This window comes from Macrobrachium rosenbergii, chromosome 22 (genome assembly GCF_040412425.1).
Source record: "Macrobrachium rosenbergii isolate ZJJX-2024 chromosome 22, ASM4041242v1, whole genome shotgun sequence".
In the NCBI taxonomy this organism is placed as follows: Eukaryota; Metazoa; Arthropoda; class Malacostraca; order Decapoda; family Palaemonidae; genus Macrobrachium; species Macrobrachium rosenbergii.
The window spans coordinates 20,489,542-20,517,350 of NC_089762.1; the positions used below are offsets into that span (position 1 = coordinate 20,489,542).

Genomic DNA, 27,809 nt, shown 5'->3' on the forward strand with positions numbered 1-27,809 from the left:
GGAACTCCTTTATGCTCCTCTTTCTGCCCATCTGTTCCCTCAAGAACTAGTAAAAGAGGTCACATCGGCCTTAGCACAAAAGGCCACGCAGTACTTAATTACCAAGACAGCTAGAAAAGTACTGCCAACGAACTTCATCACACAGAAGAATAAAGGAGAAGCTCCTGTGTCTCAGCCCTTTCGTTAGAGCCCTCAGTAGAGGAAGTTCAAGATCCGCTGGTAAAAGATCAACGAAGAGAGGCTCCAGACAAGGAAGAAACAGAGTCTGACGGGAGTCTCCTTCAGACAGCGGTAGGAGCCAGACTGACCAACTTCTGGCAAGTGTGGGAGAGGAGAGGATCGGACCCATGGTCCATCCATTTGCTCAAAGAGGGGTACAAGATCCCTTTCCTCAGAGAGGCCCCTCTAGCATCAAGACCGATAGACCTTTCGGCCAAATACAAGGTGAAAACAAAGGCGGAGGCTCTGCAACAACAAATATCTCTTCTGTTGCAAAAGGAGGCCATAGAGAGAGTTTAAGATTTGGACTCCCCAGGATTTTACAACCGTTTATTCCTGGTTCCCAAGAGCTCGGGGGGATGGAGACCAGTGCTGGATGTGAGTGCTCTCAACGTTTTTGTTCAGAAAACGAAGTTCACGATGGAAACGACGAAATCTCTTCTAGCAGCAGTCAGACAGCACGACTGGATGGTATCATTGGATCTGCAGGATGCGTACTTTCACATCCCTATCCACCCGAGCTCAAAGAAATATCTGAGGTTCTTTCACAAGGGAGAAGTATTCCAGTTTCGAGCCCTTTGTTTCGGCCTAAACACCGCTCCACAGGTTTTCACAAGGTTAATGACCAACGTAGCTGGAATGCTACACATGAGAGGCATCAGAATCTCCTTATACCTAGACGACTGGCTCCTCAGAGCTCCTTCCCGCACACGCTGCCTGGAGGATCTTCAGACAACAATTTAATTATCGGAAGAACTAGGCCTACTGATAAACAAAGAAAAATCTCAGCTGATTCCATCCCAAGAGATTATATACCTTGGGATGAAGATTCAGAGTCACACTTTTCGGGTTTTTCCGTCTGTATCAAGGACGGAACAAGCCTTAGAAAAGCTTCAGGGCTTCTTAGGGAAACGGACATGTTCGGTGAGGGAATGGATGAGTCTGCTGGGGACCCTTTCCTCTCTAGAACAGTTTGTCTCCTTGGGGAGACTGAATCTAGACCCGTTACAATTCCATCTCAATCGGAACTGGGACAAAGAAAAAGAACTGGAGACGAAATGCATCCCCATCTCGAAACCTGTAAGGCAATATCTGAAATGGTGGAACGACCCCATCAAGCTACAAGAGGGCCTTTCCCTAAAACAGAGGAACCCAGACCTAGTGTTGTTCTCTGACGCGTCGGACTCAGGATGGGGAGCAACTTTGGGAAAGAACGAAGTCTCGGGCTCCTGGATCAGAGAGCAAGAAAGTTGGCATATCAACCAGAAGGAACTAACAGCAATCCTTCTAGCTCCCAAAAAGTACGAACATTTAGTAAAGAACAGAGTGGTGCAGGTCAACTCCAACAACACGACAGCGTTGGCCTACATCAGCAAACAAGGGGGCACTCACTCCAAGTCTGTATACGAGACAGCAAGAGAGCTTCTTCTCTGGGCAAGGGAGAAGCTACTAACCCGCTTTATCCAAGGGGAGAGAAATGTAAGAGCAGACATGCTGAGCAGGAAAGATCAAGTCCTGTCCACGGAATGGATTCTACATCAGGACGTCTGCAAGAGCATGTGGCGGATTTGGGGACGCCCGTGCATAGACTTTTTCGCCACAGCGCGAACGAAGAGGATAGAAACTTACTGTTCACCTGTTCCAGATCCCGAAGCGACTTACATAGACGCGTTCCTCATGGACTGGTCCAATTTGGACGTATATGCATTCCCGCCATTCAAAATAATTCACAGGGTACTGCAGAAGTTTGTGTCGCACGAGGGCACCAGAATGACTCTAGTGGGTCCTTACTGGCCGACAAGAGATTGGTTCACAGAGGTACTGGAATGGATAGTGGACACCCCAAGAAAACTTCCGCTAAGAGTAGATCTACTCAAACAACCCCACTTGGAAAGGTATCACCAAAACCTCCAAGCTCTACACATGACTGCCTTCAGACTATCGAAAAACTCACAAGAGCTAGAGGTTTTTCGAAGGAGGCAGCCAGCGCGATCGCAAGAGCAAGGAGGTCATCCACCATTAAGGTATACCAATCCAAGTGGAAAATTTTTAGAGGATGGTGCAGGAACAACTCTATATCCTCTTCCAGTACCTCTGTCACTCAGATAGCAGACTTCCTTCTTCATCTTAGGAAGAAACTTAAGTTTTCAACTTCGACCATTAAAGGATATAGAAGTATGCTAGCATCTGTTTTTAGACACAGGAACTTGGACCTGTCTAACGATAGGGATCTCCAGGACCTTCTCAGATCCTTCGAAACCTCTAAGGAGAGAGTACAAACATCACCAGCTTGGAACCTAGACGTGGTCCTGAGGTTCCTCACGAGTGATAGGTTCGAACCTTTGCATAGGACATCCTTAAAGGATCTCACCATGAAAACTCTTTTCCTGGTCAGTTTAGCCACGGCAAAAAGAGTAAGTGAGATTCATGCCTTCAGCAAAACTATAGGTTTTAGACAAGACAAGGCAATTTGCTCACTTCGACTAGATTTTCTTGCTAAAAATGAGCGCCCATCTCAACCCTGGCCCAAAGCGTTCGAGATTCCGAACCTGACAGACATCACAGGTGAGGAAGTAGAAAGAGGTCTGTGTCCAGTAAGAGCTCTAAAGTACTATCTGGAAAGGACAAAGGACTTACGGGGGAAGTCAGAAGGGCTTTGGTGCTCGGTCAAAAAACCCCCGTTACAGACGTCTAAGAATGCTCTGTCTTATTTTATCAGACAATTAATAAAAGAAGCACATTCAGAATGTAAGGAAGCGGACCACAAAATTCTGAAAGTTAAAACACGCGAAGTCAGGGCGGTAGCAACCTCTGTGGCTTTTAAACAGAATAGGTCCCTGCAGAGTATCTTGGACACGACTTTCTGGAGGAGCAAGTCTGTTTTTGCCTCGCATTACCTTAAACAGGTCCAGACTTTATACGAAGACTGCTACACGCTGGGTCCGTTTGTAGCTGCGAATTCAGTAGTGGGAGAAAGGGCTACCCCTGCAATCCCATAACCCAATACCCTTTTCCTTCCTTGGAACTGAGAAGTTTATGGTTGTTTGCAAAGGCTGGATGCATCCTTCCGCAATCATTAGCAGACAGTTTTTAAAATAGTATTCTTTTCTTGAGTTTTTAGTCAGGTGGTCGTTTGTTCCTTGGTAGCGCCCGGAACAAGGGTATTCAAAGGAGGTCTAGTCACATAGAGGTTATACACTGGTTGACAGCCCCTAGAGATTTTCAGCCCCCTGGGTGGATCGCTGGATCTCTTAAGGAATGCAGACATAATGAGGCAGGAAAACAATGAAGTCAGCTTCCTTAACAGGTAGGAACCTTGAGTTGGTTTTGCAATTTTTTGTATTTCAATTCCACCGATGTTAGCTGTCTCTGACCCTCCACCAAAGGTGTCAATCAGCTATATATATAACTACCAGGTAAGTTAGATGTTTGAAAATGTTATTTTCATAATAAAATAAATTTTTGAACATACCTAGTAGTTATATATGATTAAATTCCCACCCTCCTCCCCTCTAGAGACTAGGGGCATGGAAGATCTGAGGAATAGGTAGAATGGTTCCAGGTACCTGGGTAGAGGGCGCACAGGTGGATCACCTGACTACCCGATCGGCGATCGCCGCGAGTTTTTGAAATTCTGCCGTGACGTCAGGGACTTAAGCTATATATATATAACTACCAGGTAAGTATGTTCAAAAATTTATTTTATTATGAAAATAACATTTTTCCTTGTAAAAAGGTCCGCATTCTTGGCCAGGAATGATAGGCCAGGCATCTGGAGCAGAGCTATTTGTCTCTGATCCTCCCTGCCTGGGACCTTATAAAATTTTTATATTTGCAGAATAAGAGTAAGCACATGAATATTTATTTAATCATTATGAAATTTTTAGAATAATTTCTAAAGTGAAGAAATGCACGTAAAATGTTAACAACTACCATAGTTTTGGAATACAGTTAGTTAAAAAAAATTTATGATTTTTTCAGATGTTTTCTGAAAACTTATATTTATTTCTTAAGAGTTCAGGTTGTACAATTCAGTGAAACATTCAGATTATTTAGCATATATACTGAACTTAATAATGAAGTAAAAATAACTGTTTAAATGTAACCTTTTTATATAAATTTAAAGTGTAATGAAGAAGCAATTTGGTACATAAATTAAATGGACTTGGAGTTTGATTTTTGGGATTTCCTTACTTCCGTAACCTAAAAATTTGATGCAAATCGATCCATTCATAAGCTCAGAACCTTCATTTACATTACTGCATAATGAAGCCTTATGCTCTTGGTATACCCCCTAAGAAAGTTTACAGAATTGGTTGTGTGCCCTATTAAGTATTTGCAATAAATGAACATTACTTTAAACTGTGCCTTATTTTTTCCAGGTTCTGTCCCGTCTCTTCCCCTTCAAAAGAGGATTGAGCCATGCATATTGGGCCCCAAATTTTTGGGCACTTTATAACTTTGCTGACAAAATTTTGGAAATTTCAGGTAAGACAGTTTGGTAGTGTAACTGTCCTAAAAGGAGTTACTCTTCCATGGTTCCCCTAGGGCTCCATGAGACAGACCAACCAATCTCAAAGAATTCTCTTATATGTAGTAGGTCTCAGCCAGAATAGGATGGCTCTATCTTCTGTCCACACATCAACTACCTCAGTTTTTTCCTTTGTCTTCCTCACACAGATGTGAGAACAGCACGTATGTCGGCTGTCTTTCTCATTACTCTCTGGTTTGTTAGTGTTCACTTGTTGCCATACTCATCAAAACAACATTAAAGCTAAGTACACAGGTATAAAACCCAGTGGAAAGTTTTAGTTCCTTATAATTTTAAAGGTAGGCTTATATTTGTTAAAATTGGGAGCAAGTAGGTCTCCTGCAAGGTGAGAAGTTAGGATTAGATTTGCTAGGCTATGGTGTAATTGCCATACTGTATTTATTTCCTGTCGACAAAGCAATAATTAGCACTTATGTAATAGTATTGGACAATTTTGTAATTGAAACTCATTAGTCAATGACTTTTTTAACATTGATAGATAATTTGAAGATACTGAAAGGGTAAATTGGGTTAGCCTAACTTCTTGTTTATGAAACATATCCATGAGTTTAGTTTCTAATCGTGCTTGACTTACAAGCCTTGGTGTTTACTATTCACTAAAGACTGGTATTTCCTTTCTAGTATTTTGTAATCAAACTAAATGGATTTTGTGATATAGAAAGTTCCCTAGTTATCCTTAATATTGGGGGTCTTTTCAAGTGTTAAAGGAAATATATTCATGCTGATCAACTTCCAACAGGTATTACTCCACGAGTAGTAACGTCACGTTTTAAAGATTGTCATGATGCTCTTCTTTTTTCAACGGGAATATGAAAATTGCTTTTCATGATGGTGAGCTTTGCCAAACAAATTCAAATCTTAAAGATACTGACTGTGTGTATATAAATTTGGTATGATAATTTCAATAATTAGTTATTTTAATTGTGTAACAACTAATATACTCTATAACCTTTACCTGGTGCTTGGGAATAGACCAGGTAATAAAGGTTATGAAATGTATAGAAATGCATTGTATAGGTATCACTTTAGTTTTGTCTTAATTGAGGTTAGAAGTATTTGTGAATAAATCCTTGAAGGCAACTTTTTATTGTAGTAACTGTGAATTTAATACATGACGACTATTTTTTAAACAAATCATTTATAACTAACTAACTAACTATTTTATGGACATGACCCATGGATCATGTTACCTAATATCATACTAGGGACACTTACTTGTGGCCAAGTCAGCCTGTTATAATTTGAAGTGTTTGCTGCTTATACAGTGATACAGGTAGCTAACACTAGGTAGTTTTTTAACGTTTGTTCCTCCTTTCACTACTAGGCTGCTGTTACACAGGACCCATGGATTACCTGCACCACAGCAAATTGCTCAGTCTGCTTTTTGCATGCAGAAATGCCTCATAACTACCTGCCATGAACTAGCCCTGTAGGAATAAGGAGATTTTGATTGGTTGCCAGACATATGTGAAATATGCAACATGCTCCTGGCAGAAAGCTTAAATGATTAAAGAGCTCATTTTAAGCTGTCTCTATGAGTTCAGTAAGAGTAAGATTTGGAGGAGATTACAGTATTCTGGCAACCCACATTTGGGCCAATACTTCAAATGCAACGGATTCTAGGAACTCCCACTTCAACTCCTCAGATGGAGATGAATAGTTTCCTTGGGGGAGAGGTCACTAATACCCAATGTGAAGTGGATATACCCGCTGAAATTCCCCTTCTGGATCCAGAAGATCTAGGGAACAGTCTTCTGTTTTACATGAGAGAGATACCTCAGATGAGAGTCTTGCCTCACTCATGCAGCTATCAGATATTGAAGGGGGCCATTGATAGGGTCCACACGACCCCATCTGAAGTCTCTGTACTTTCTAGGGGTAGTGATTTATCCTGGACTAATATACTGCTGGGCAGTGATGATATAACTGCCTGGGCTCAGTCAGTTCATGCAGGCTTCACTGATAGGGAAATTCTGCTTGCTGTGGTTTCAAAATTCCAGAAGGAAATTATGAACAGTATCAAGGATGACCTTGTTACTGATTGTCAGCGTATTAGAGATGCTATCCATGATTCCCAAGAGGAATTTAGGTCTGTCCTGGATATGGAATTGGGTGTGATGCGTGAAAAATTCCTCATCCTTTAAACTAGAGGATTGAGAGGCTGCAGAGTCTGTCCAGGCAAAGATTGGTGTTCTCACCAAAAAAACTTAGGTCATTTGAAGTGGGTAATGAAAAATTCAAGCCCAAATAGAAGTTGAATCGGTTTCCTAGATCCTCGTTGAAATCAGAGTGGGTAATAAGCGAAAGGCTACTTATTCTCAGACCTCCAACTTGTAACAATAATATGACCAGGTCAGAATATAAAACCTCAAACCAGAATGTAGTACCGGCACCAATATCTTCCCCTAAGAATGATACTAATAACCCTTAGCAAGACGCCTCAGTGTATATCCTTTTACTAGGTAGTTTTATTGAAAGGAAAACTATGATCTAAATTGAGCATGTAGAATTTCTGGACAGAGTGGCCTTTCCCAACACTGAATGGCACTTTCCCTCTTTCAATAGGAATTCAGAAACTGTTGAAGGAAACGGTTATCCTGCCTATTAATATAACAGTGGAAGCCATAGAAAAAACGTTTCTCCAGTTTAATGGAAAATATAGCATACAAACAATTTAAGAGAACCAATACCCTCTTCAGGAGTCACTAGCCTTCTGTCCCTTCACATTTAAAACAATCATTCATGTGAAGACAGAATTTCAGAATTTTGTGGTAACTGGGAAACGAGAGTTAATGGCAGAAATTTAGCCATTTGTCTCTTCTATCCCAGTATCTGATAGTTCTACAAAAAAAAAAAAAAAGGGGGCAACACTTGTCCTTCCTTTTGAGAGGAATGAGCTCCCATTGGACATGACTACCCAACAATTTGGAACCCCTATCAGAAAAATCTCAGGACATCCTTTGCTGAATTTTATGCTAGGCTTCACCTCCTCAATTATAACTTATACTACTATGCTGGAAGTAGCTATTAACCCTTAAACGCTGAGCCTCTATTTACAAAAGTGTCTGTCGTATGCCAGCGGCGTTCGGGGGTTAGCGCCAAAGTGGAAAAAAATTTTTTTTTCAAAAAATCACAGCACGCTTAGTCTAAGATTAAGAGTTCATTTTTTCTCCTTTTTTTGCCATTGCCTGAAGTTTAGTATGCAACCATCAGAAATGAAAAAAAATATCATTACCATATATAAATATTGGAATGTATGACAGCGCAAAAAAAAAATTTCATATATAATTGTATACAAATCGCGCTGTGAGCAAAATGGTTAAAGCTAATGAGTTATTTTTTTTTCGTTGTATTGTACACTAAATTGCGATGATTTTGGTATATAAGAATTGTAAAACGACCAAAGCAACACAGAAAAAATATTATCACAAAATGATGCATGAATTCGTAACGCACGGACGTAAAAACAAGTTTTTTTTTCTAAAATTCACTACAAATCAAAATATTGTGCTAGAGACTTCCTGTTTGTTGCAAAATGAAGGTAATTGATTGAATATTACTAGACTGTAAGTGTTTTAGCTTACAATTGCATTTTTCGACCATTACGGTCGCGTTAAAGTTGACCGAAGGTCGAATTTTCTCTATTTATCGTGATTTATATGAAAATATTTCAAAACTGACAAAAGCTACAACCATGAGTTATTTTTTGTTGTATTCTACGTGATATTGCGCACATTTTCATGTATAACACTTTATGTAAGGCCTAATATAAAATGGTGCGAAAATTACGACAAGGTGACTAAAGAAATTCTGAGATTTTCAGCCGTTACTGCTTGCGGATGTACGGAAAAAGTTTTTTCAAAACTTCACCATAAATCAAAATATTGTTCTAGAGACTTTCCGTTTGTTGCAAAATGAAGGTAAATGATTGAATGTTACTAGAATGTAAGAGTTTTAGCTTACAATTGCGTTTTTTTACCATTTCGGTCGAGTCAAAGTTGACCGAAGGTTGAAATTTTGGCACTTATCGTGATTTATATGAAAATATTTCAAAACTGATAAAAGCAACAACCATGAGTTATTTTGTGTTGTATTCTACATGAAATTGCACACATTTTCATATATAAAACTTAATGTAACGGCTAATATAAAACGGTGCAAACATTACGACAAAGTGACGAAAGAATTTCTGAGATGTTCGGCCGAGTTAGCGCGTGTGGACATAAGGAAAAAGTTTTTTTCAAAAATTCACCATAAATCGAAATATTGTGCTAGAGTCTTCCAATTTGTTGCAAAATAAAGGTAAATGATTGAATATTACTAGAATGTAAGAGTTTTAGCTTACAATTGCGTTTTTCGACCATTTCGGTCAAGTCAAAGTTGACCGAAGGTTGAAATTTTGGCACATCATGATATGAAAATATTTCCAAACTGATAAAAGCTACAACCATGGGGTGTTTTTTGTTGTATTCCACATGAAATTGTGCACATTTTCATATATAAAACTTTATGTAACGGCTAATATAAAACGGTGCAAACATTACGGCAAAGTGACGAAAGAATTTCTGAGATGTTCGGCCGAGTTACCGCGCACGGACGTAAGGAAAAAGTTTTTTAAAAAATTCACCATAAATCGAAATATTGTGCTAGAGACTTCCAATTTGTTGCCAAATGAAGGTAAATGATTGAATATTACTAGAATGTAAGAGTTTTAGCTTACAATTGCGTTTTTCGACCATTTCGGTCGAGTCAAAGTTGACCGAAGGTTGAAATTTTGGCAGTTATCGTGATTTATATGAAAATATTTCCAAACTGATAAAAGCTACAACCATGGGTTGTTTTTTGTTTTATTCTACATGAAATTGCACACATTTTCATATATAAAACTTTATGTAATGGCTAATATAAAATGGTGCAAAAATTATGACAAAGTGACGAAAGAATTTCTGAGACTTTCGGCCGAGTTACCGCGCACGGACGTAAGGAAAAAGTTTTTTTCAAAAATTCACCATAAATCGAAATATTGTGCTAGAGACTTCCAATTCATTGCAAAATGAAGGTAAATGGCTGAATATTACTAGAATGTAAGAGTTTTAGCTTACAATTGCGTTTTTCGACCATTTCGGTTGAGTCAAAGTTGACCGAAGGTTGAAATTTTGGCACTTATCGTAATTTATATGAAAATATTTCAAAACTGATAAAAGCTACAACCATGAGTTATTTTTTGTTGTATTCTACATGAAACTGCGCATTTTTTCATATATATAACTTTATGTAACGGCTAATATAAAACGGTGCAAAAAGTACGACAAAGTGACGAAAGAATTTCTGAGATGCGTCGCTGATGCTCTGTAGTGCGAGAAGAAAGAAATTGGTGCATGCGCGGCTGGGTAACTCTTGTTAACAAAACAACAGCGTGATCCGTGAACTCCCAGCATCCCTCAAGGCGCGTGATTTAAAATCTTTTGCAAACTAGGCCTATAACTATTTTTCCGCGAATATTTAAAAAAACTTTTTGTAGTCGACGTACTGTACGTCCACTCGGCACCCGACAGACAATTTTAGTCGATGTACGATACGTCCAGTCGGCATTTGAGGGTTAAAGAGCTTCCATTGTCTTCCAGAACAAAGTTCATTGCAGTAGCCAAAACACTAATGTGGACTCTATGAGTGTCGCATTAAGGCTTAAAGGAAGCGTTGGTGGGCTCCAACATTTGCTCCCCGTTGTAACCTCCCTATTACATTCATCCCGCTTCTGTTGGGACCTGTTTGAAGAATCTGTTGCTGCAAAACTCATTGAACGAGCCCGACATCGGAACTGCGCAATACATCCAGTCTTGGAAAAGGAGAATCATGGAAACATCACTTTAGAGTTTTCTCTTCCTAAGCTTAACAAAGCTTGGTATGAATCAGAGCCATACAAGCCTTCAGTCAATACTAAAGGATCCTTCCAACAACAGAGGAAAGGATAACATTAGCAGCAACGCCCATTATGAAGTGGACAAAGTCACTTCTAATAGGGCTTGCACAGTCGGGGACATAATATGATTTTCAGTGGGGTAGGGTTGAGATGGTCTCACCTTCCCCTTCCGTTGAATGAAGGGTGATCCCCGACCTGTCTGGCCTACCTAGATGATTGGCTAATCTGGGAAGCCACCAGAGAAGAGCGCTTACAAAACCTGAGGGTAGTAGTCAGCAGACTTCAGTCAAAAAGGGTGTCCTAATAGAGGAAAAAGTCCTGCCTTACATCTTCCTTGATGGGTTGGGAGGCCATTGGGAGGATCATCAGGGAGCAGGAAGATGGTTACCTATTCTGAGAAGGTGTCATATCAACCTCCTGGAGCTGTTGGCTGTCTTTCAGTCTAAAAAAAAAGAAATAAAAAAAAATAAAACCTCCAAAAGGGACCCACATTTTGTCAGTCTTAGACAGCATGGCTGCAAGACTTATATCAAGAGGTTGTGGTAATGCTCAGCCCCTCTCAAGTCAGTAATTGCCAATATGTTTCCACTTCTGGAAGTGGACATGTTTGCCACATGCAAGAACCATCAGCTTCCAGTGTCCTCGTCATTCAGGCAGTAGTAAGAGATGCATGCCTACAAGATTGGAACAAATGGAAGACGATATACATTTTTCCTCCATTGTCCTAGATTTCGAAGGCTTTGAACAGTCTACAAGCTTTCAATGGAACTGCTTACTTAGTGGCCTCAAATTAGACACATGGTCATTGGTCCCTTTTTTCTTCAGCAAAGGGTGAGAGAATATATTCCATTACTGTCCAATGTTGTATCCCAGACAAAAGGAGGGGAAGTTGTCTATGCATCCTCCTTTCTGAACCATGGCATTCATGTGTGGATTTTGAAATCTAGTCTTTTGTGAAGATTATCTGCCTAACATTGCTAGGTACCTAGTGCAAAAATTATGGACTTCATTTATCAGACATACTAATCCGTATGGCAAATGAGGTTTGATTACCTCCGCACTGAGAGCCCAGTTGAATTCTTTTGAAAAAGCTTTACATTTTATTATATATCTTTTGATGTTAAGCACCTTGCTATTACAACAGTCATGGCATACAAGGCAGCACTGTCAGAACCCTTGCTGTATGGTTTTGGAATTGATTCTAATGTAGAAATTGTGAATTCAGCTACAACTCATACGCTCCAAAAGGCAGTCCCTTGACTGCTTTGGCATCAGGAGTTGTCATTTACTGTTGCCTCCTGGCCTTTCATTCCTTGCCAAGAATGAGGACCTTTTAAAGGAAAAATCCCCTTTTCTGATACGGGAACTCAGTATTTCAGATAAAACATTATGCCTGGTTCAAACACTCAGGGTTTACCTAGATGTCATGGCAAACATCCAAATGGTCCTATTTTCCTGACACCGTAGCACAAACAAACCACTCTCCCTCTACAAGGGCAGAGAATGATTTTAGTGTCCCTCATTAAAAAGGCAGACCCTCACTCCTTTCGTAAGTCACATGACATCCAAAAGTGACTACATCCCTAACTTCGTTTATGTTTCTTCTGAAGAAATCTCTTGAGTTTATGGGGTGGTTATCAGAGGCAGTATTCTTGAAATGGGGAAGGCACAATAAACTTGTAGTCAAACCCAACATAATTAGGTACATCATTGTAAAACCACAAGGGATAATACATATATTGGTTCGTATCTTTCCTGTTCTTGATTGCCAAACCCTAATGGGTACCTGGAATAAAGAAAGCAGTTGATAACCTGTTACTTTACCCAGGATCAAAAATTCCTGAAACACTATTGCCATGTGAGTGGTGGTCATGTTGAGATATAACCAGGGAAGGCACAATAATCTTGTAGCCAGACCCAACATAATTAGATAAGCCACCGCCATAGAACCACAAAGAGTAATGCACATATAGGTTGTTGTGTTGTTTCCTGTTCTTTATTGCCAAACCCTAATAGGTATCCGGATGAGTTGTTGGGATTTATTTATTAGGAGCTAAGCCATTTTGTCACCTGTCAATTTCTTTTGTAAGCTCCTTTGAGGACGAACAACGGTTACATCATCAAAAAACAGGTTTTGATGTAGGAAAAACATTTTTGGTAGCTGCTGTGAGGTCTCAAACCCACCCACTTCCTTGAAGAAAAGGCATGGGACTGGGGTAAACATTTATCTCGAACAGACCTGGCGTGTAAAGAGGAAGACAGCTGACATACACATTGTCATCACATCTGTGTGAGTAAGATGAAGGAAAGAATTGAGGTAGTCAATGTGTGGACAGGAGATAAAGCCCTCCTGAGTCATTTATATTCTATCACTGTGCCAATATGCTTTATTCTGACCGAGACCTCTTTGAGAATGACTGGTCTGTCTTACGGAGCTTTTTTTTTTTTTTTTTTTTTTTTTTTTTTTTTCCCATAGTGATCAATTTAATAGTCAGGTTGGAAGCAGTGTTGGGTTAATTGAATGGATACCAGTAAGAGTTGGTTTACATCAGGGATCTGCTTTAAGTCCATATCTTTTTGACCTGATTATGGAAGTGTTATCTCAAGGAATAAGAAATCAATCCCCTTAGTGAATGCTGTTTGTTAATGACATTGTGATATGCAGTACCAACAGAGGGATAGTGGAGTTAAAACTAGAACAATGGAGGAAGGTACTGGAAGATGAGGATTAAAGATTAGTAGAAAGACTGAATACTGAAGGTTCGGTTAGTATAGTAGAGACAAGGTTGACCTGAGTAGAAAAATTTAAGCATCTTGATTCAGCAGTAGTTGGTAATGGAAATTTATGTCTGGAAATAACACACACAGTGCAGGCTGGATAGAAAAATTGGAGCAAGATGTCAAGTGTCTTGTGTGACTGCAGAATCAACATAAGGTTAAAGAAAGAGTGTATAAGGAAGTTTTGATATATGGAGCTGAAACGTGGATAGTAAAGAAAGTGCAAGAGAAGAAATTGGGTGTGGTAGAGATGAAAATGCTTAGATGGATGTGTGGGGTGACATAAATGGACAGGATCAAGAATGAAAGAGTAAGGGGAACTACTAAAGTCATAGAACTATCCAAGGAGGCCAAGGAAAGAAGACTGCAGGGGTATGGCCATTTGATGAGAAGGGATGAGACATATGTAGAGAGGAGAGTGATGCAGATGGAGGTGCCCAGTGGGAGAGTGAGAGGATGCAGATGGAGGTGCCCAGTGGGAGAGTGAGAGGATGCAGATGGAGGTGCCTGGTGGGAGATTGAGAGGAAGGCCAAAGCAAAGGTGGGTGGATGTTGTTAAAGAAGACCAGAGAGACAAAAAAATTGTCAGAAGAAAATGTTTATGACTGAACCAGGTGGAGGAAAGTTGTGCAAAACATCAACCCCACATAGAGGTGGGAAAAGATGCAAAGAAGTGATCAGTTTAATAGTCTGTACAGTATTAAAACAATCAAACCAACATTCAGTGTTATAAAATATCAGGAAGGAAGTAATAAAAAGAATAATAAGTTCATAAACAGTGATGTTGGATTAGCTGCAATAGTGTCAAATGGACACACACACACACACACACACACACACACACACACACACACACACACACACACACACACACACACACACACACTCTCTCTCTCTCTCTCTCTCTCTCTCTCTCTCTCTCTCTCTCTCTCTCTCTCTCTCTCTCTCTCATGCATTTTGTATGCAATAAACAATTTAACTAATAATGGCACTCATGGTTATAGTTATAGTTAGGATGGAATAAACTGATAGGTACACTTAACTGCAACTCTCAAGCCCTTCAAGTCAGCTGTCTGGTTTTAATTAAGTAGGCAACATTTAATGGTTTATTATATAAACAAACTTTTTTTAAGGTGACAGTACATTTATGATTTCTGTGAGAGAAGAATAACAGCTCAAGTTCCCTAAAGATTAATGACTGGGTTCTATGATGCAAGAAACTTGCCCATGTTATTTTGTGAAGAGTTCTTTTTTATTCATGATTTTATGAAAATTTTGTATTACTGTACTCTCTATTGAATAATACTTGTAATCCAGAAAGATACCTGCAGTGTTGCTATGATAGGCATCTGTTCTATGTAATATGGAGAATTTTGGAATATAAGTAATATTAAGTACAGTATATTGCTGAATATTTTTTTAAGTGTCTTGTACAATCGTACACACGCTGCTGCAAAGCTATTGCACTTGTGAATAATAATACCAAATTCATCAGAGTGTGTAAATACATATTGATTTATGAAAAAATACATACTGATTTATGAAAAATAAAATATATATAACTAATAAGAAATCAAAACCTTCATAAAACAGTGATGTTTGACTAAGGTTTTTCATTCATTCAAAATCTAATAATTATTGGATTTTAACCCTTAAACGCCGACTGGACGTATCATACGTCGACTAAAATTGTCTGTTGGGTGCCGAGTGGACGTACGGTACGTTGACTACAAAAAGTTTTTTTTAAATATTTGTGGAAAAATAGTTATAGGCCTAGTTTGCGAAAGATTTTAAATCACGCGCCTTGAGGGATGCTGGGAGTTCACTGATCACGCTGTTGTTTTGTTTACAAGCGTTACCCAGCCGCGCATGCGCCAATTTCTTTCTTCTTGCACTACAGAGCATCAGCAACGCATCTCAGAAATTCTTTCGTCACATTGTTGTAATTTTTGCACTGTTTTTTATTAGCCGTTACATAAAGTTTTATATATGAAAATGTGCGCAATTTCACGTAGAATACAACAAAAAATAACTCATGGTTATAGCTTTTATCAGTTTTGAAATATTGTCATATAAATTACGATGTGCCAAAATTTCAGCCTTCGGTCAACTTTGACTCGACCGAAATGGTCGAAAAACGCAATTGTAAACTAAAACTCTTACATTCTAGTAATATTCGATCAATTACCTTCATTTTGGAACAAACGGGAAGTTTCTAGCACAATATTTCGATTTATGGTGAATTTTAGAAAAAAAACTTTTTATGTCCTCACGTTACGAATTCATGCATCATTTTGTGATAATATTTTCTCTGTGTTGCTTTGATCGTTTTACAATTTGTTATATACCAAAATCATCGCAATTTAGTGTACAATACAACGAAAAAAAATAACTCATTAGCTTTAACCATTTTGCTCACAGCGCGATTTGTATACAATTATATATGAAATTTTTTTTTGCTGTCATATATTCCAATATTTATATATGATAATGATATTTTTTTTCATTTCTGATGGTTGCATACTAAACTTCAGGCAATGACAAAAAAGGAGCCAAAAATGAACTCTTAATCTTAAAAACTAAGCGTGCTGTGATTTTTTGAAAAAAACTTTTTTTCAGCTTCGGTGCTAACTCCCGAACGCCGCCGCCATACGACAGACACTTTTGTAAATAGAGGCTCAGCATTTAAGATTTAATAACTGGCAAACCTGTTTTAATTACCACTAATGGAACTCTAATTCTTAAAATTTGATTTTAGATTATGATTAACTTTTGCCTTTATTTGTGTGCAGGTCAACTTGTGGAAAATAATTTTATAGCCTTTGCTTTGCCTGATCTTCTTAGGAAGCAAGTTTGGGCTGATGGCAAAATCTGAGGCTAGCATGACTGGTGGTTTAGTACAAGAATTTAATCATGCAGTTCTTCCTTCAGTGTCTCCTCTAATGACTCTTGTTGCCACCGTTTTAAGTATAATTGTAAGTATTACATGTATTCTGTTAGTAAAAATACCTTTACAGTACATTACTTCTGAGTGTAAATAATATAAAATAGTATAATTCTCAACACTAATTACTGTATTTCATAAGATGCTGTTTTTTCAAATAAAGTTGAAGGAAATTTATGGTGCATCTTAGATAAGATAAAACTCAAGTTCATACAGACTATGAGCAGTTGGTTTTGGTGACAGGTAACAATTGTCACCCTCAGACAAACATAAAGTACTGTTTTCTATTATATTAAAGTTAGAAGTGACATACATAAAAGGCATGCAGTGAAATATATGAATTCATAGTTTAGAAATTTTGTTTTTCATTACACAATATAAAAAATGGGTATGTAACTACACCTTCAGCAATCCACCTACATTTACTGTATCTGTTCTTTTACCAGTTGAGCACCAATTGAAAATATCCCAGGTCACTATAATTTCAAGTTCCATGGGCCATTATACTTTAACATTCCATAGGCCATCATAATTAAAGATTTCTTAGGCCACAATGATTTAAGATTTCTGTGATCAACCTAATTTAAAATCTCAGGCCACAGAACAATGTTTGGTTGCATTGGATATGTTCACCTGTTTGTGTGCTTCCTCACTCACTGTGTAAATATATGCAAGGGACCTCTGTTTGTGAATTATTACAAAAAAAATCCCTTTGTTTATCAAATAAAATTTTACTTCATAAATTAAGTGAGGCCCATATTAATGTTTAAATATTGTTTATCAAATAAAATTTTAATTTATAAATTAAGTGAGGCCCATATAAATGTTTAAATATGTTGGGCCTATTCTTTAGTTAGCTTAAAGGAAAACTAGATGCTAGTAAGGGAATTGGAGCTACAACTACTATGACCTTGTTGAATATACTGGTTCCTGTCAGTTTTTTTTCTCTCTAAAACTCAAGTGTAATAAATGCAGAATGATAATCTTATTATAAGAAATTAAAAGATTGCAGCATCAAAAAATAATGCTACATTGAAGTAATTTTATCCCATCTTTGAAATGGTCATATTCATTTGACTCATGGATATTTGAGGTGAAGCCTCAATGACCAAGTCCCAGAATGCAGAAAAGCAGAACAGCACTTACAGTTAAACATATTGTCTGTGATTGTCATATTTTGAAATCACATCAATCAAATTGTAAGAACTATTCCCCCCAAAATTTTGTCTGAATCTTCAGCAGTTCAGTGCACAGCATTCCATTGTTAAATTTTTCAAGTCTGTTGTGCAACTTCCATATTTACTGATTTCCTTACTAACTGTTAATCATCTCTTCTCACTACATGTCCAGATCATCTGTGTCTTTAGGATCTCTGTATTTTTTAGCAGTTGAACACCACAGCTTATAAATTCCTAATTCATTGTATGATCTTCCCACCACATTCCAGTTATGAATCTTAGCATTATTGACATTGTTTCATACAGGATTTAATAATGTACATAACAAAACAAAGTTTCTAAAATTTCAGCTAATATTATTTTCTGTTTACAGCCAGTCCTTGTGCACCTATGGAAAAATCCTAATAGTCCTTGGCAGTTTGTAAGAGGCCTTGTGATATGTGGTTTTGGGTCATTTATGTTTGGATGGCATGTTCATGAAAAAGCAGTTTTATTAATAATACTGCCTTTAGGGTAAGTTATATTTGTTTGGATTTCTACTAACACCTTCGCGTTAGTCATGTTACATTATTTTTTACTTTTAGGATGTGAATTTTTAAAGGAATTTTTACTACTCTGAATCTGTATTATTCTATCAGCCCAGTGGTTGTGCATTAACAAAACTGAAGCTTCAAAATGGGTATTTAAAAAATATATTTTAAGGAAATGTTATGAATAAAATTTGAAATAATAATACCTTTTTTAAATAAAAGAACGACAAAAATTGATACCGAATTAATCTTTTTATAAACTCCTGCTGAACTTTTTAATAGTGTTTCTCTTTTAATTTTACCAACCTAGGTGATAACATTCAGTGCTTAGTAGTAATTTCTGAGAGGTAAAGTTTGCAAATTTAAATTTCTTGAAATTTCAGGTTAATAAACTTTTTAATTATGTTTTTAGTACTTTCTTATTTGAGTATGTATTTACATGTTCAACCCCATAGATGGACAGATAACAATATGCTTTAAATAGTACATTGTAGTTAGTTCTAAAGGGCTTTTGAAGCTTCCATTTGGTCCCCAGCACATTAACTTTTTTGTCTTTTATTTTTCATCTGTTGCAGTTTTCTCTCTCCCCCTGATCTGTTTACTTCATTCTATCCTATTATCTTTTCCTTCCCCCCAACCCAGAAGACGCTTCTATTTGAATGGGTGAGCTCTTGAAGGTCTGGAATGCATTCTGAGGTTTGAGACCAGTATCCTTCAGAATTGGTTGGGCTTTCCAAGTTTGGATGTTTCCACTTGCAACTAGTTTTTGTCCTGATAAATAGAGAAAGTTATCGTAGCTGGGACTGAGGTTCTCATTTGATGGGAGCTGTGGTTGAATTGTAAATTACCTGAAAATAGCTATTAATATAACTGTTAAAACTTATATCTTGAAGGCAGAACTAACCTCTTAAAGTTTTTTCATGGATTCCAGGGTTATAGGGGGTAGAACTTGAGTATTGTGTATGGTTTACCTGTCAGTGTAATTAGGAGGAGCAAGATTGTAGTCTTGGAGTACTCTCAGATGTATCAAACAGATCTAGCCTACACTTGTGCCCTACTAATTATGTTGGTGCCATTCCCTCAGGATAGGATAAAGAGTGGCTATTATCTTGGCACAGATGAATACTAAGATCGCTGTATTCTTTATAAGGGAAGCTAATAAGGGGTGCAGAAAAGAGGCCCTGTGAATTGCTGCTTGCGTATGACATGTTTTAAACGTTAAAATTAAGAATTATTTGGAAGATAGAGGACTAGAATGTAAAATAAAGGATTGAAAGCCAGTTCAAGAAAAATCATGATTATGGTAACCAGAAAGGAAGCAAAATTAGAAAGTTTAGTTTGGAGTGTGACTAATTACTTGTTAAAGGAAGTATGGGTGTAGTACGGCACTGGGCACTGAATGCAACAATTGATATTGAACCATAATGAGACTGCAAAGACATGGACTTTGCGGTTTTGTGCTTATACCCATTCAGCATGGAAATGTCAGTAAGGTGAAACATTGGTTATTTTATACCATCACTGTTTCCATTCACTCCATGGCCCCTCTCTGCACTTACCTGACTTATTTACATGCCTCATATTTTTCATGCAGTCAGTAGTACCATTAGACTTTGTAATCTGATCCCTTTTCTGATGGGTTTGTCTCCCTTTGAGGTTAATTGGTCAGTATTTGTTGTTGATTGATTGATTATGAAATTTAGGTCAACAAGGTGAATTTTCTGCCATTTCACTTCATGGTCAGGTGATTGCCTTTCTTCCTAAATATGTTCTCTTCTTTCTTCATGCCTTGAGAAATGATGAGCATCCCTGTTCTGTGTTGTGAATGTCTTGATCAGTAGTTTTTTAGGTGTAGAAATTCATTTAGGGATGGACTGGTAAATTAATTATTGGTATAAAGAATATAATTGTTACCCAGAGACATAAATGTTTCCATGAAAATTCCCAAATGTCCTAAATTGCCATTAGTGGGAATATCTACAACTGTCCTAGTACTAACATCATAATCCACATTATAACCAGTATTGCAATGGAGACAACATATATTTTCATACCAAAATGGTATTTTTATATGTAATGTACCGTTTGAATGAAAATAAGATCTCCTCTGAATAAAACCAACCTGTCATTAACCAGAAGCTTTTGAAAGGGATATGAATATCTTCTAGAATGTTCCAATAACTTTTCGATAATGTTCATTATTTTACAGTCTGTCTTGGGAATAGGGTTCTCTCAAAGTATTTTCATAAAATGCAAAAGTCTATTAACCCTTAAACGCCTACTGGACGTATCATACGTCGACTAAAATTGTCTGTTGGGTGCCGAGTGGACGTACCGTACGTCGACTACAAAAAATTTCAACCTTCGGTCAACTTTGACTCGACCGAAATGGTCGAAAAACGCAATTGTAAGCTAAAACTCTTACATTCTAGTAATATTCAATCATGTACCTTCATTTTGCAACAAATTGGAAGTCTCTAGCACAATATTTCGATTTATGGTGAATTTTTGAAAAAAACTTTTTTCTTATGCACGGGCGGTAACTCAGCCAAAAATTTCATAAATTCTTTCATCATTTTGTCGTAATTTTTGCACTGTTCTATATTAGCCGTTACATAAAGTTTTATATATGAAAATGTGTGCAATTTCATGTACAATACAGCAAAATACAACCCATGGTTGTAGCTTTTATCAGTTTGGAAATATTTTCATATAAACCACAATAACTGCCAAAATATCAACCTTTGGTTAACTTTGACTCGACCGAAATGGTAAAAAAACGCAATTGTAAGCTAAAACTCTTACATTCTAGTAATATTCAATCATTTAACTTCATTTTGCAACCAACTGGAAGTCTCTAGCACAATATTTCGATTTATGGTGAATTTTTGAAAAAACTTTTTCCTTACGTCCGCGCCAGAAATTCTTTCGTCACGTTGTCGTAATGTTTGCACTGTTTTATATTAGTCGTTACATAAAGTTTTATATATGGAAATGTGTGCAATTTCATGTAGAATACAACAGAAAATAACTCATGGTTGTAGCTGTTATCAGTTTTGGAATATTTTCATATAAATCACAATAACTGCCAAAATTTCAAGCTTCGGTCAACTTTAACTCAACTGAAATGGTAAAAAAATGCAATTATAAGCTAAAACTCTTACATTCTAGTAATATTCAATCATGTACCTTCATTTTGCAACAAACTGGAAGTCTCTAGCACAATATTTCGATTTATGGTGAATTTCTGAAAAAAAAAAAAAAATTTTTTTCCCTACGTCTGCGCGCAGTAACTCGGCCGAACATCTCAGAAATTCTTTTCATGTTGTCGTAATGTTTGCATCATTTTACATTAGTCGTTACATAAACTTTTATATATGAAAATGTGCGCAATTTCATGTAGAATACAACAGAAAATAGCTCATGGTTGTAGCTTTCATCAGTTTTGAAATATTTTCACATAAATCACGATAACTGCCAAAATTTCAACCTTCGGTCAACTTTAACTCGACCGAAATGGTAAAAAAACGCAATTGTAAGCTAAAACTCTTACATTCTAGTAATATTCAATCGTTTACCTTCATTTTGCAATAAATTGGAAGTCTCTAGCACAATATTTCGATTTATGGTGAATTTTAAAAAAAAACATTTTCCTTACGTCTGCGCGGTAACTCTGCCGAACATCTCAGAAATTCTTTCGTCTCGTTGTCGTAATATTTGCACCGTTTTATATTAGTCGTTACATAAAGTTTTATATATGAAAATGTGTGCAATTTCATGTAGAATACAACAAAAAATAACTCATGGTTGTAGCTTTTATCAGTTTTGAAATATTTTCATATAAATCACGATAAATAGAAAAAATTCGACTTTCGGTCAACTTTAACTCGACCGAAATGGTCGAAAACTGCAATTGTAAGCTAAAATACTTACAGTATAGTAATATTCAATCAATTAGCTTCATTTTTCAACAAACTGGAAGTGTCTAGCACAATATTTCGATTTATGGTGAATTTTTGAAAAAAAAACATTTTTTTACGTCCGCACGTTACGAATTCATGCATCATTTTGTGATAATATTTTCTCTGTGTTGCTTTGATCGTTTTAAAATTTGTTATATACCAAAATCATCGCAATTTAGTGTAAAATACAAATAAAAAAAATTAACTCATTAGCTTTAACCGTTTTGCTTACAGCACGATTTGTATACAATTATATACAAGTTTTTTTTTTCGCTGTCATATATTCCAATATTTATATATGATAATGATATTTTTTTTCATTTCTGATGGTTGTATACTAAACTTCAGGCAATGACAAAAAAAAAATGAGCCAAAAATGAACTCTTAATGTTAAAAACTAAGTGTGCTGTGATTTTTTGAAAAAAACTTTTTTCCACTTCGGTGCTAACTCATCGAACGCCGCCGGCATACGGGAGACATTTTTGTAAATAGGGCTTCGGCGTTAAAGGGTTAATGACTTGATTCTGATCACAAGGCATGAGTTTTGAATGATTATATATAGTACGTCAGTCAACCAATAATCTCAAGATATTTTGATTGCACGGAATGCTGTCATTTAACTCATTTCATCCTTCCATGCTTTCCTCTTACCCATGCATGGAGTTTGCCCAGCAGCATGCCGTCTAAAATGACAGTTCATTTCATCAGTCATGAATTGCACAATTTCATCTTTCATAGAAAGCCCTAAAAAGTCTTGAGTCCTATCATTGCTGAAGCCAGAGTCATGCATTTCTTCTGCCATTCATGTACAGGCAGTCCCTGGTTAACAGTGGGCTCGGTTAACAGTGATCCAGTTTTATGACGCTTGTCTAGTGACGAAAATCGCCGATTTCCTCTTATCGGCACTGATAATTGGGTATTGGAGCCGACACATACCTAACAGAGGCACTGATAACCGAGAATCAGCGATTTTTGGTGCCGATAAGCCCCAAAACTCGCTTAAAAAGCGCCAAAAATCTAGTGGCGATTTTTGGTCATCATCACACCCTCAGAATGGAACCCCCGCCAATAACCGGGGACTGCCTGTACAGTAAATGCATATATACTCATTTGGTATAAAATCACTGCTGTTGGCCCTACTGTCATCTCTTGATACACTAGCCGATGTGCCTTGCATCCAAGCCATTTTTTCAATGAGCATGAAGGAAAGTGCACACCATGTTGGTAAAACATTCTCTCCGTTTCATTACCAAGCTTCAAATTGTGCACTTATATGATTTTCAGCATCATTGTATCATTCGTACTGACACACAGGATTGGCAACTTTAACAATATCCAACCTTCCATACACGAGCCTTGCAGTATATTATTGTCTTTGCCATTTTCTTCACCATAGTCTGAAGCGTCATCATCCTCCTAGCTTAATCTGTAAGTGGAGTCACTGTTTTTAATGAGTTTTTCTAGGTATTTATATCCTGTTCCTCCTAATGTCCATTCCTTTCTCTTGTATCTTCATGAATGCAGTCTCTCCGTCTTCTCTCAGGCCTTCTTCTACTTTACCTTAGTATTTCCATTTCCATGAGATCTCTTGCAATCTGTCGCTCATCCCCCACCTTATCAGGTGCCTGAACCAATGCAGTCTTGACTCTTGGGCTTCCTCTGACTCTTCAGTGACTTGGTGATCCCATGATATATTAATTTCTTATCCTATCTCTTTTTGTCATTCTACTCATCCATTTGAGCATCCTCATTTCTGCCATGTCTAGCTTCTTTTGTTCTATTTATTCAGTGGTGCTGCTTCTAGTCCAAAATAGCAGCTCTTTCCACCACCTAATTTACTTTGCCCTTCAGTTTAGTAGGGACTCTGTTGTTGCAGCGTGTGCCTGATTCCACCCTTCTTGAATTCAGTGGTTAACCTCCTTATCCATATCACCAGTGCATCTGTTATTGAACCCAGATACTTAAACACTGTCTGGATGTTCATTTCTCCCAGCATAATCATGTCTCTGGTCATCATTCATCTCATTTCTCGTATGTTCTGACCTTGTTTGACTCAGCCTCATCCCCCTACTCTCTAATGCATATTGTCACTTGTCCAGGTTTCTCTTTAGCTCCTTTCCAGTTTCTAGAATCAAAACGATGTCATCAGCATAGAACTTGTGTGTCGATGATGTGTCATGCATCTGAACACCATCACCATCGCTTGATGAACATGAATGAGAGTACTTACCATGTTGGCAGAATGGCTCTCTTTGGCTCTCTTCCCATTAGTCTCTTTGTTTCATCACCGAAAATGCTTCTGCTGCAAAATTTGCACTTACATCACTTTCAGCATCATTATATCATTCATGCTGATATATAGGATAGGTACCACCATCAGCTTCTTACCAGTTTAATTCCTAGCCAGGGTCACTGTTTTTAATGAGCCCTTTCCAGGTGGTTCTTTCCTGTGTCTTCCTTTCATTTATTTCTTTGTCTCCCATCTCAAATTCAGTCTCTCCATTTTGTTATAAGCCTTCCTCTTCTTCATTTCCTTAGCACTTTCATTTCCCTGATCTCTCATGAAACAATGTTTCTCATCATCTCCCCACCTCATCAGGTGCTCAAGCCGTCTCAATCATGACTCTTGGGCAATCTTTGACACTTCAATGAATTTTGCTGATCCCATGAAGTATTCACTTCTTGTCTTATCTGTTTTTGTCATAAGACTCATCCATTTGAGCATCCTCATTTCTGCCATGTGCAATTTATTTTGTTCTACTTTCTTCAGTAGTGCTGCATCTACCCCAATAAAATGGCAGGTCTTTTCACCAACTTTTGAACCATGCTGTTCTGCCTAGTAAGTCTGTAAGGCCCACACAGGTAGATAAGATGTGACACTTGCAGAGAATACAGAGAATATTCTGAAAAATTTTAACCAAAAAATCTAGGATTTTTTATTGAAATGGATTGGAAAGAGCACATTACCAATTAAATTGCTTAGAAATGAGATGTCAAGAAGCTAGCCTGGAAAATATACTTGTGATCTCAAAGATTGAGATGATTTGAAGGGGAAGTGAGCAGTCAGGTAGTCAGAGATTTAGTAAATATGAAAGTATCAAGATGATGACCACTAAGAAGACACAGAAAATGATAGAGAAACATTATGGGTGAAAACCTGGACCAAATGGCTTTGTAATTACTATGTAATTACTATGTGTGCTATATAGAAGAGAGTAGAACCTATTACTTTAAATGTCTAGTCTTGTCAATGGAAAACCTGTAGTAAAAACATTAAAAACATGACTGAACCTTTCTGTACTCAGTTTCATTGTGGAGTCCACATGAGGGGTATGTACCTGCACCATATGGGATTTGAACCATCTTGTCTCAATGCATATAGAATTCAAAAGTATAATGGAACTAGTTACTGCACTTTGATTGATCCTGTAGTGTTTCATACATATGCAATTATATATTTATGGATAATATAAAGTTCTTTAATTATATATATTGCTGATGCAATGTTAGATTCTCACATGGCTTTCCCCAAGGATTTATTTTTGGAAAGAGTTAAAAGTAAAAGAGGTAGATGACTAAGTGGGAAGAAACTAAAGGGTACACTGTAAGTGATACCTGTCATGGGGATAAAATTGTAAAAATTCTGGTTATTTTTAACATATAGATGATACATGCCACGAAACTTTTCTTATGTGCATTGCAATGTAAGCCTTGGAAGCTTTCCAGAACATTTCCTTCATACAATTTAAAATGAGTTTTCTTTTTCAGGTTGTTGTGCATGCAGCGCAGAGTTGAAGCTCAGATATTTGTTCTTATGAGTATCGTTGGCCATTTTTCTCTTTTCCCTCTAATATTTACTCACCATGAAACTCCAATTAAGGTAGAGTATTTAATAGCAGTCATTGATTGTCAGTAAGAAGCTAGGGAACCTGACAGTATAAATGTTGATAACGATTCAGTTAATGTATTACAGTTCTTGAAATAATATTATGTCAAATTTCAAGCAAATCATGGTAATTCATACATCTTGACAGTGGTAGCAAGGAGGTTGTGGTAAAGGATTGAAGTATTGGCAGTCACTTGTTGGATTCTGATTATTAAAAAACTTCTTGCTTTACTTATGCCTTGTTCAGCATGGTGTAGTTAAGAGCTTGTTCATTTGATAGATAAAGGATAGTGTGAATCATCCTTTGAGATGAGTACCCACCATTACTGAAATCCTCCTTACTGTCATGCACATGCATGCTTAGCTCACCTACCACTTGATAGCGTGTTGCTGTTCTCTTTTCAATAAATATTATCTCTTCATTTTTGTACCTCTGGATGGAGTCAGTTATAGTTATATTTTTATTACTAAAAATGTCAAGATGTGCACTATGTTAAAATACATGTTTGCATGAATAAAGATTTGGTGTTCATCCACCAAGTCAGGATGCTGCCATTTTTTAAAATGTTTTAGCTTAGTATGTGCAGTGGGTAAAAATGCAATTTTAGGAGTAGTGTTTGCTTTTGCATAAACTAATTCTCCTCTAGGTAAGTATTAGGACTCAAAAACGGAATGTGTATTCCAAAATTAATTACAGAAAATGTACCATAGGTCCAAAAACTACAACAGAAGTAGTCAGTGTAGAAACAGGGAGAGCCCACTGAGACACCTATGTCTGGTTGAGTAAATATTTATGTGCTATGTGTTGGAATGCACATATAACTAGTATAAGAAGCCTAAGTTTATTTTTTCATCAGTTTTGAGAGGAATTATATTTTGTTTCTTATCCGCAAGTCTAGTCTTAATTAGAATTTGAGACTTGTATGTATGATGATACAGCGTGTACTTATGTATGATGATACCGTGTGTACTTATGTATGATGATACAGTGTGTACTTATGTATGATGATACAGTGTGCAAGTTACTTCGTCTTGAATAGCGTATAATGATTGCTACCAAACTGAATTTCCTTTGTAAAGAAACAGTTTTGCGTTCGCTGCGTCTTCTTTAGCGTAAAATATTAATGTTGCGTTACCTACCCAACCAATATTTTCGGTTTTGAAAGGCATAACTGTAAATCTCAAATGTGTGACAGGAATTGGGACATGTAGGTATCATCTTGGTCCGTAAAGGTCAACTTTCCTTTTCCGAGTAGTGTAATGAACGTAACCTTGTATTTGCTCCGGACCGATTTTTTGAGCATAAATTTGTTCTTAAAAAATTAATTGAACATATTATTACACTTTACTTTGCAGAGAACTGAAAAGTGTAATCCGAATTTTTGAGAATGAAATGCACCAGCGAGTTGCAAAATAATGTTTAATGAGTATTGAGATATGTATGTTAAAGGAATTGAGATATCTGTATATGGTACTCTGTGTTCCTCATAAATTTCTTAAAAAATTAATTGAACATATTATGTATTACACTTTCCTTTGCAGAGACTGAAATGTGTAAGGGCAGAATACAGTGGGAGAGAATTGTGCTCATTGTTTTGGTTACGACATGCTTTCGGAGTATGACGGGGATCGTGAAGAGTTACACATTTTTTAACTCCTTCTATGAGCGCCCAGTAGCGCTCTCTTGCTCTAATTGCAGAACGCTCAGCACCTGCTCGAGCTACTGGCTCGACGGCCGCCAACTGCAGAACGCTCGGAGCCTGCTCGAACTACTGACTCGGCGACCACCAACTGCAGAATGCTTGGTGTCTGCTCAAGCTTTTGGCTCGACGGCCGCCAA

General features: G+C 37.3%; 1 protein-coding gene across 3 annotated transcripts in view; it reads left to right on the forward strand.

Moving 5' to 3' along the window:
• Positions 1-27,809, forward strand: part of xit (ALG6/ALG8 family glucosyltransferase xit) — a 146,808-nt gene that overhangs the window by 102,912 nt on the left and 16,087 nt on the right. For all 3 annotated transcript variants that reach the window (XM_067124320.1, XM_067124322.1, XM_067124321.1), the window contains 4 exons: positions 4,602-4,707; positions 16,314-16,444; positions 17,965-18,104; positions 25,852-25,963. In XM_067124320.1, the coding sequence (XP_066980421.1) occupies positions 4,602-4,707; positions 16,314-16,444; positions 17,965-18,104; positions 25,852-25,963 (489 nt within the window). The remainder of the gene's footprint in view (positions 1-4,601; positions 4,708-16,313; positions 16,445-17,964; positions 18,105-25,851; positions 25,964-27,809) is intronic.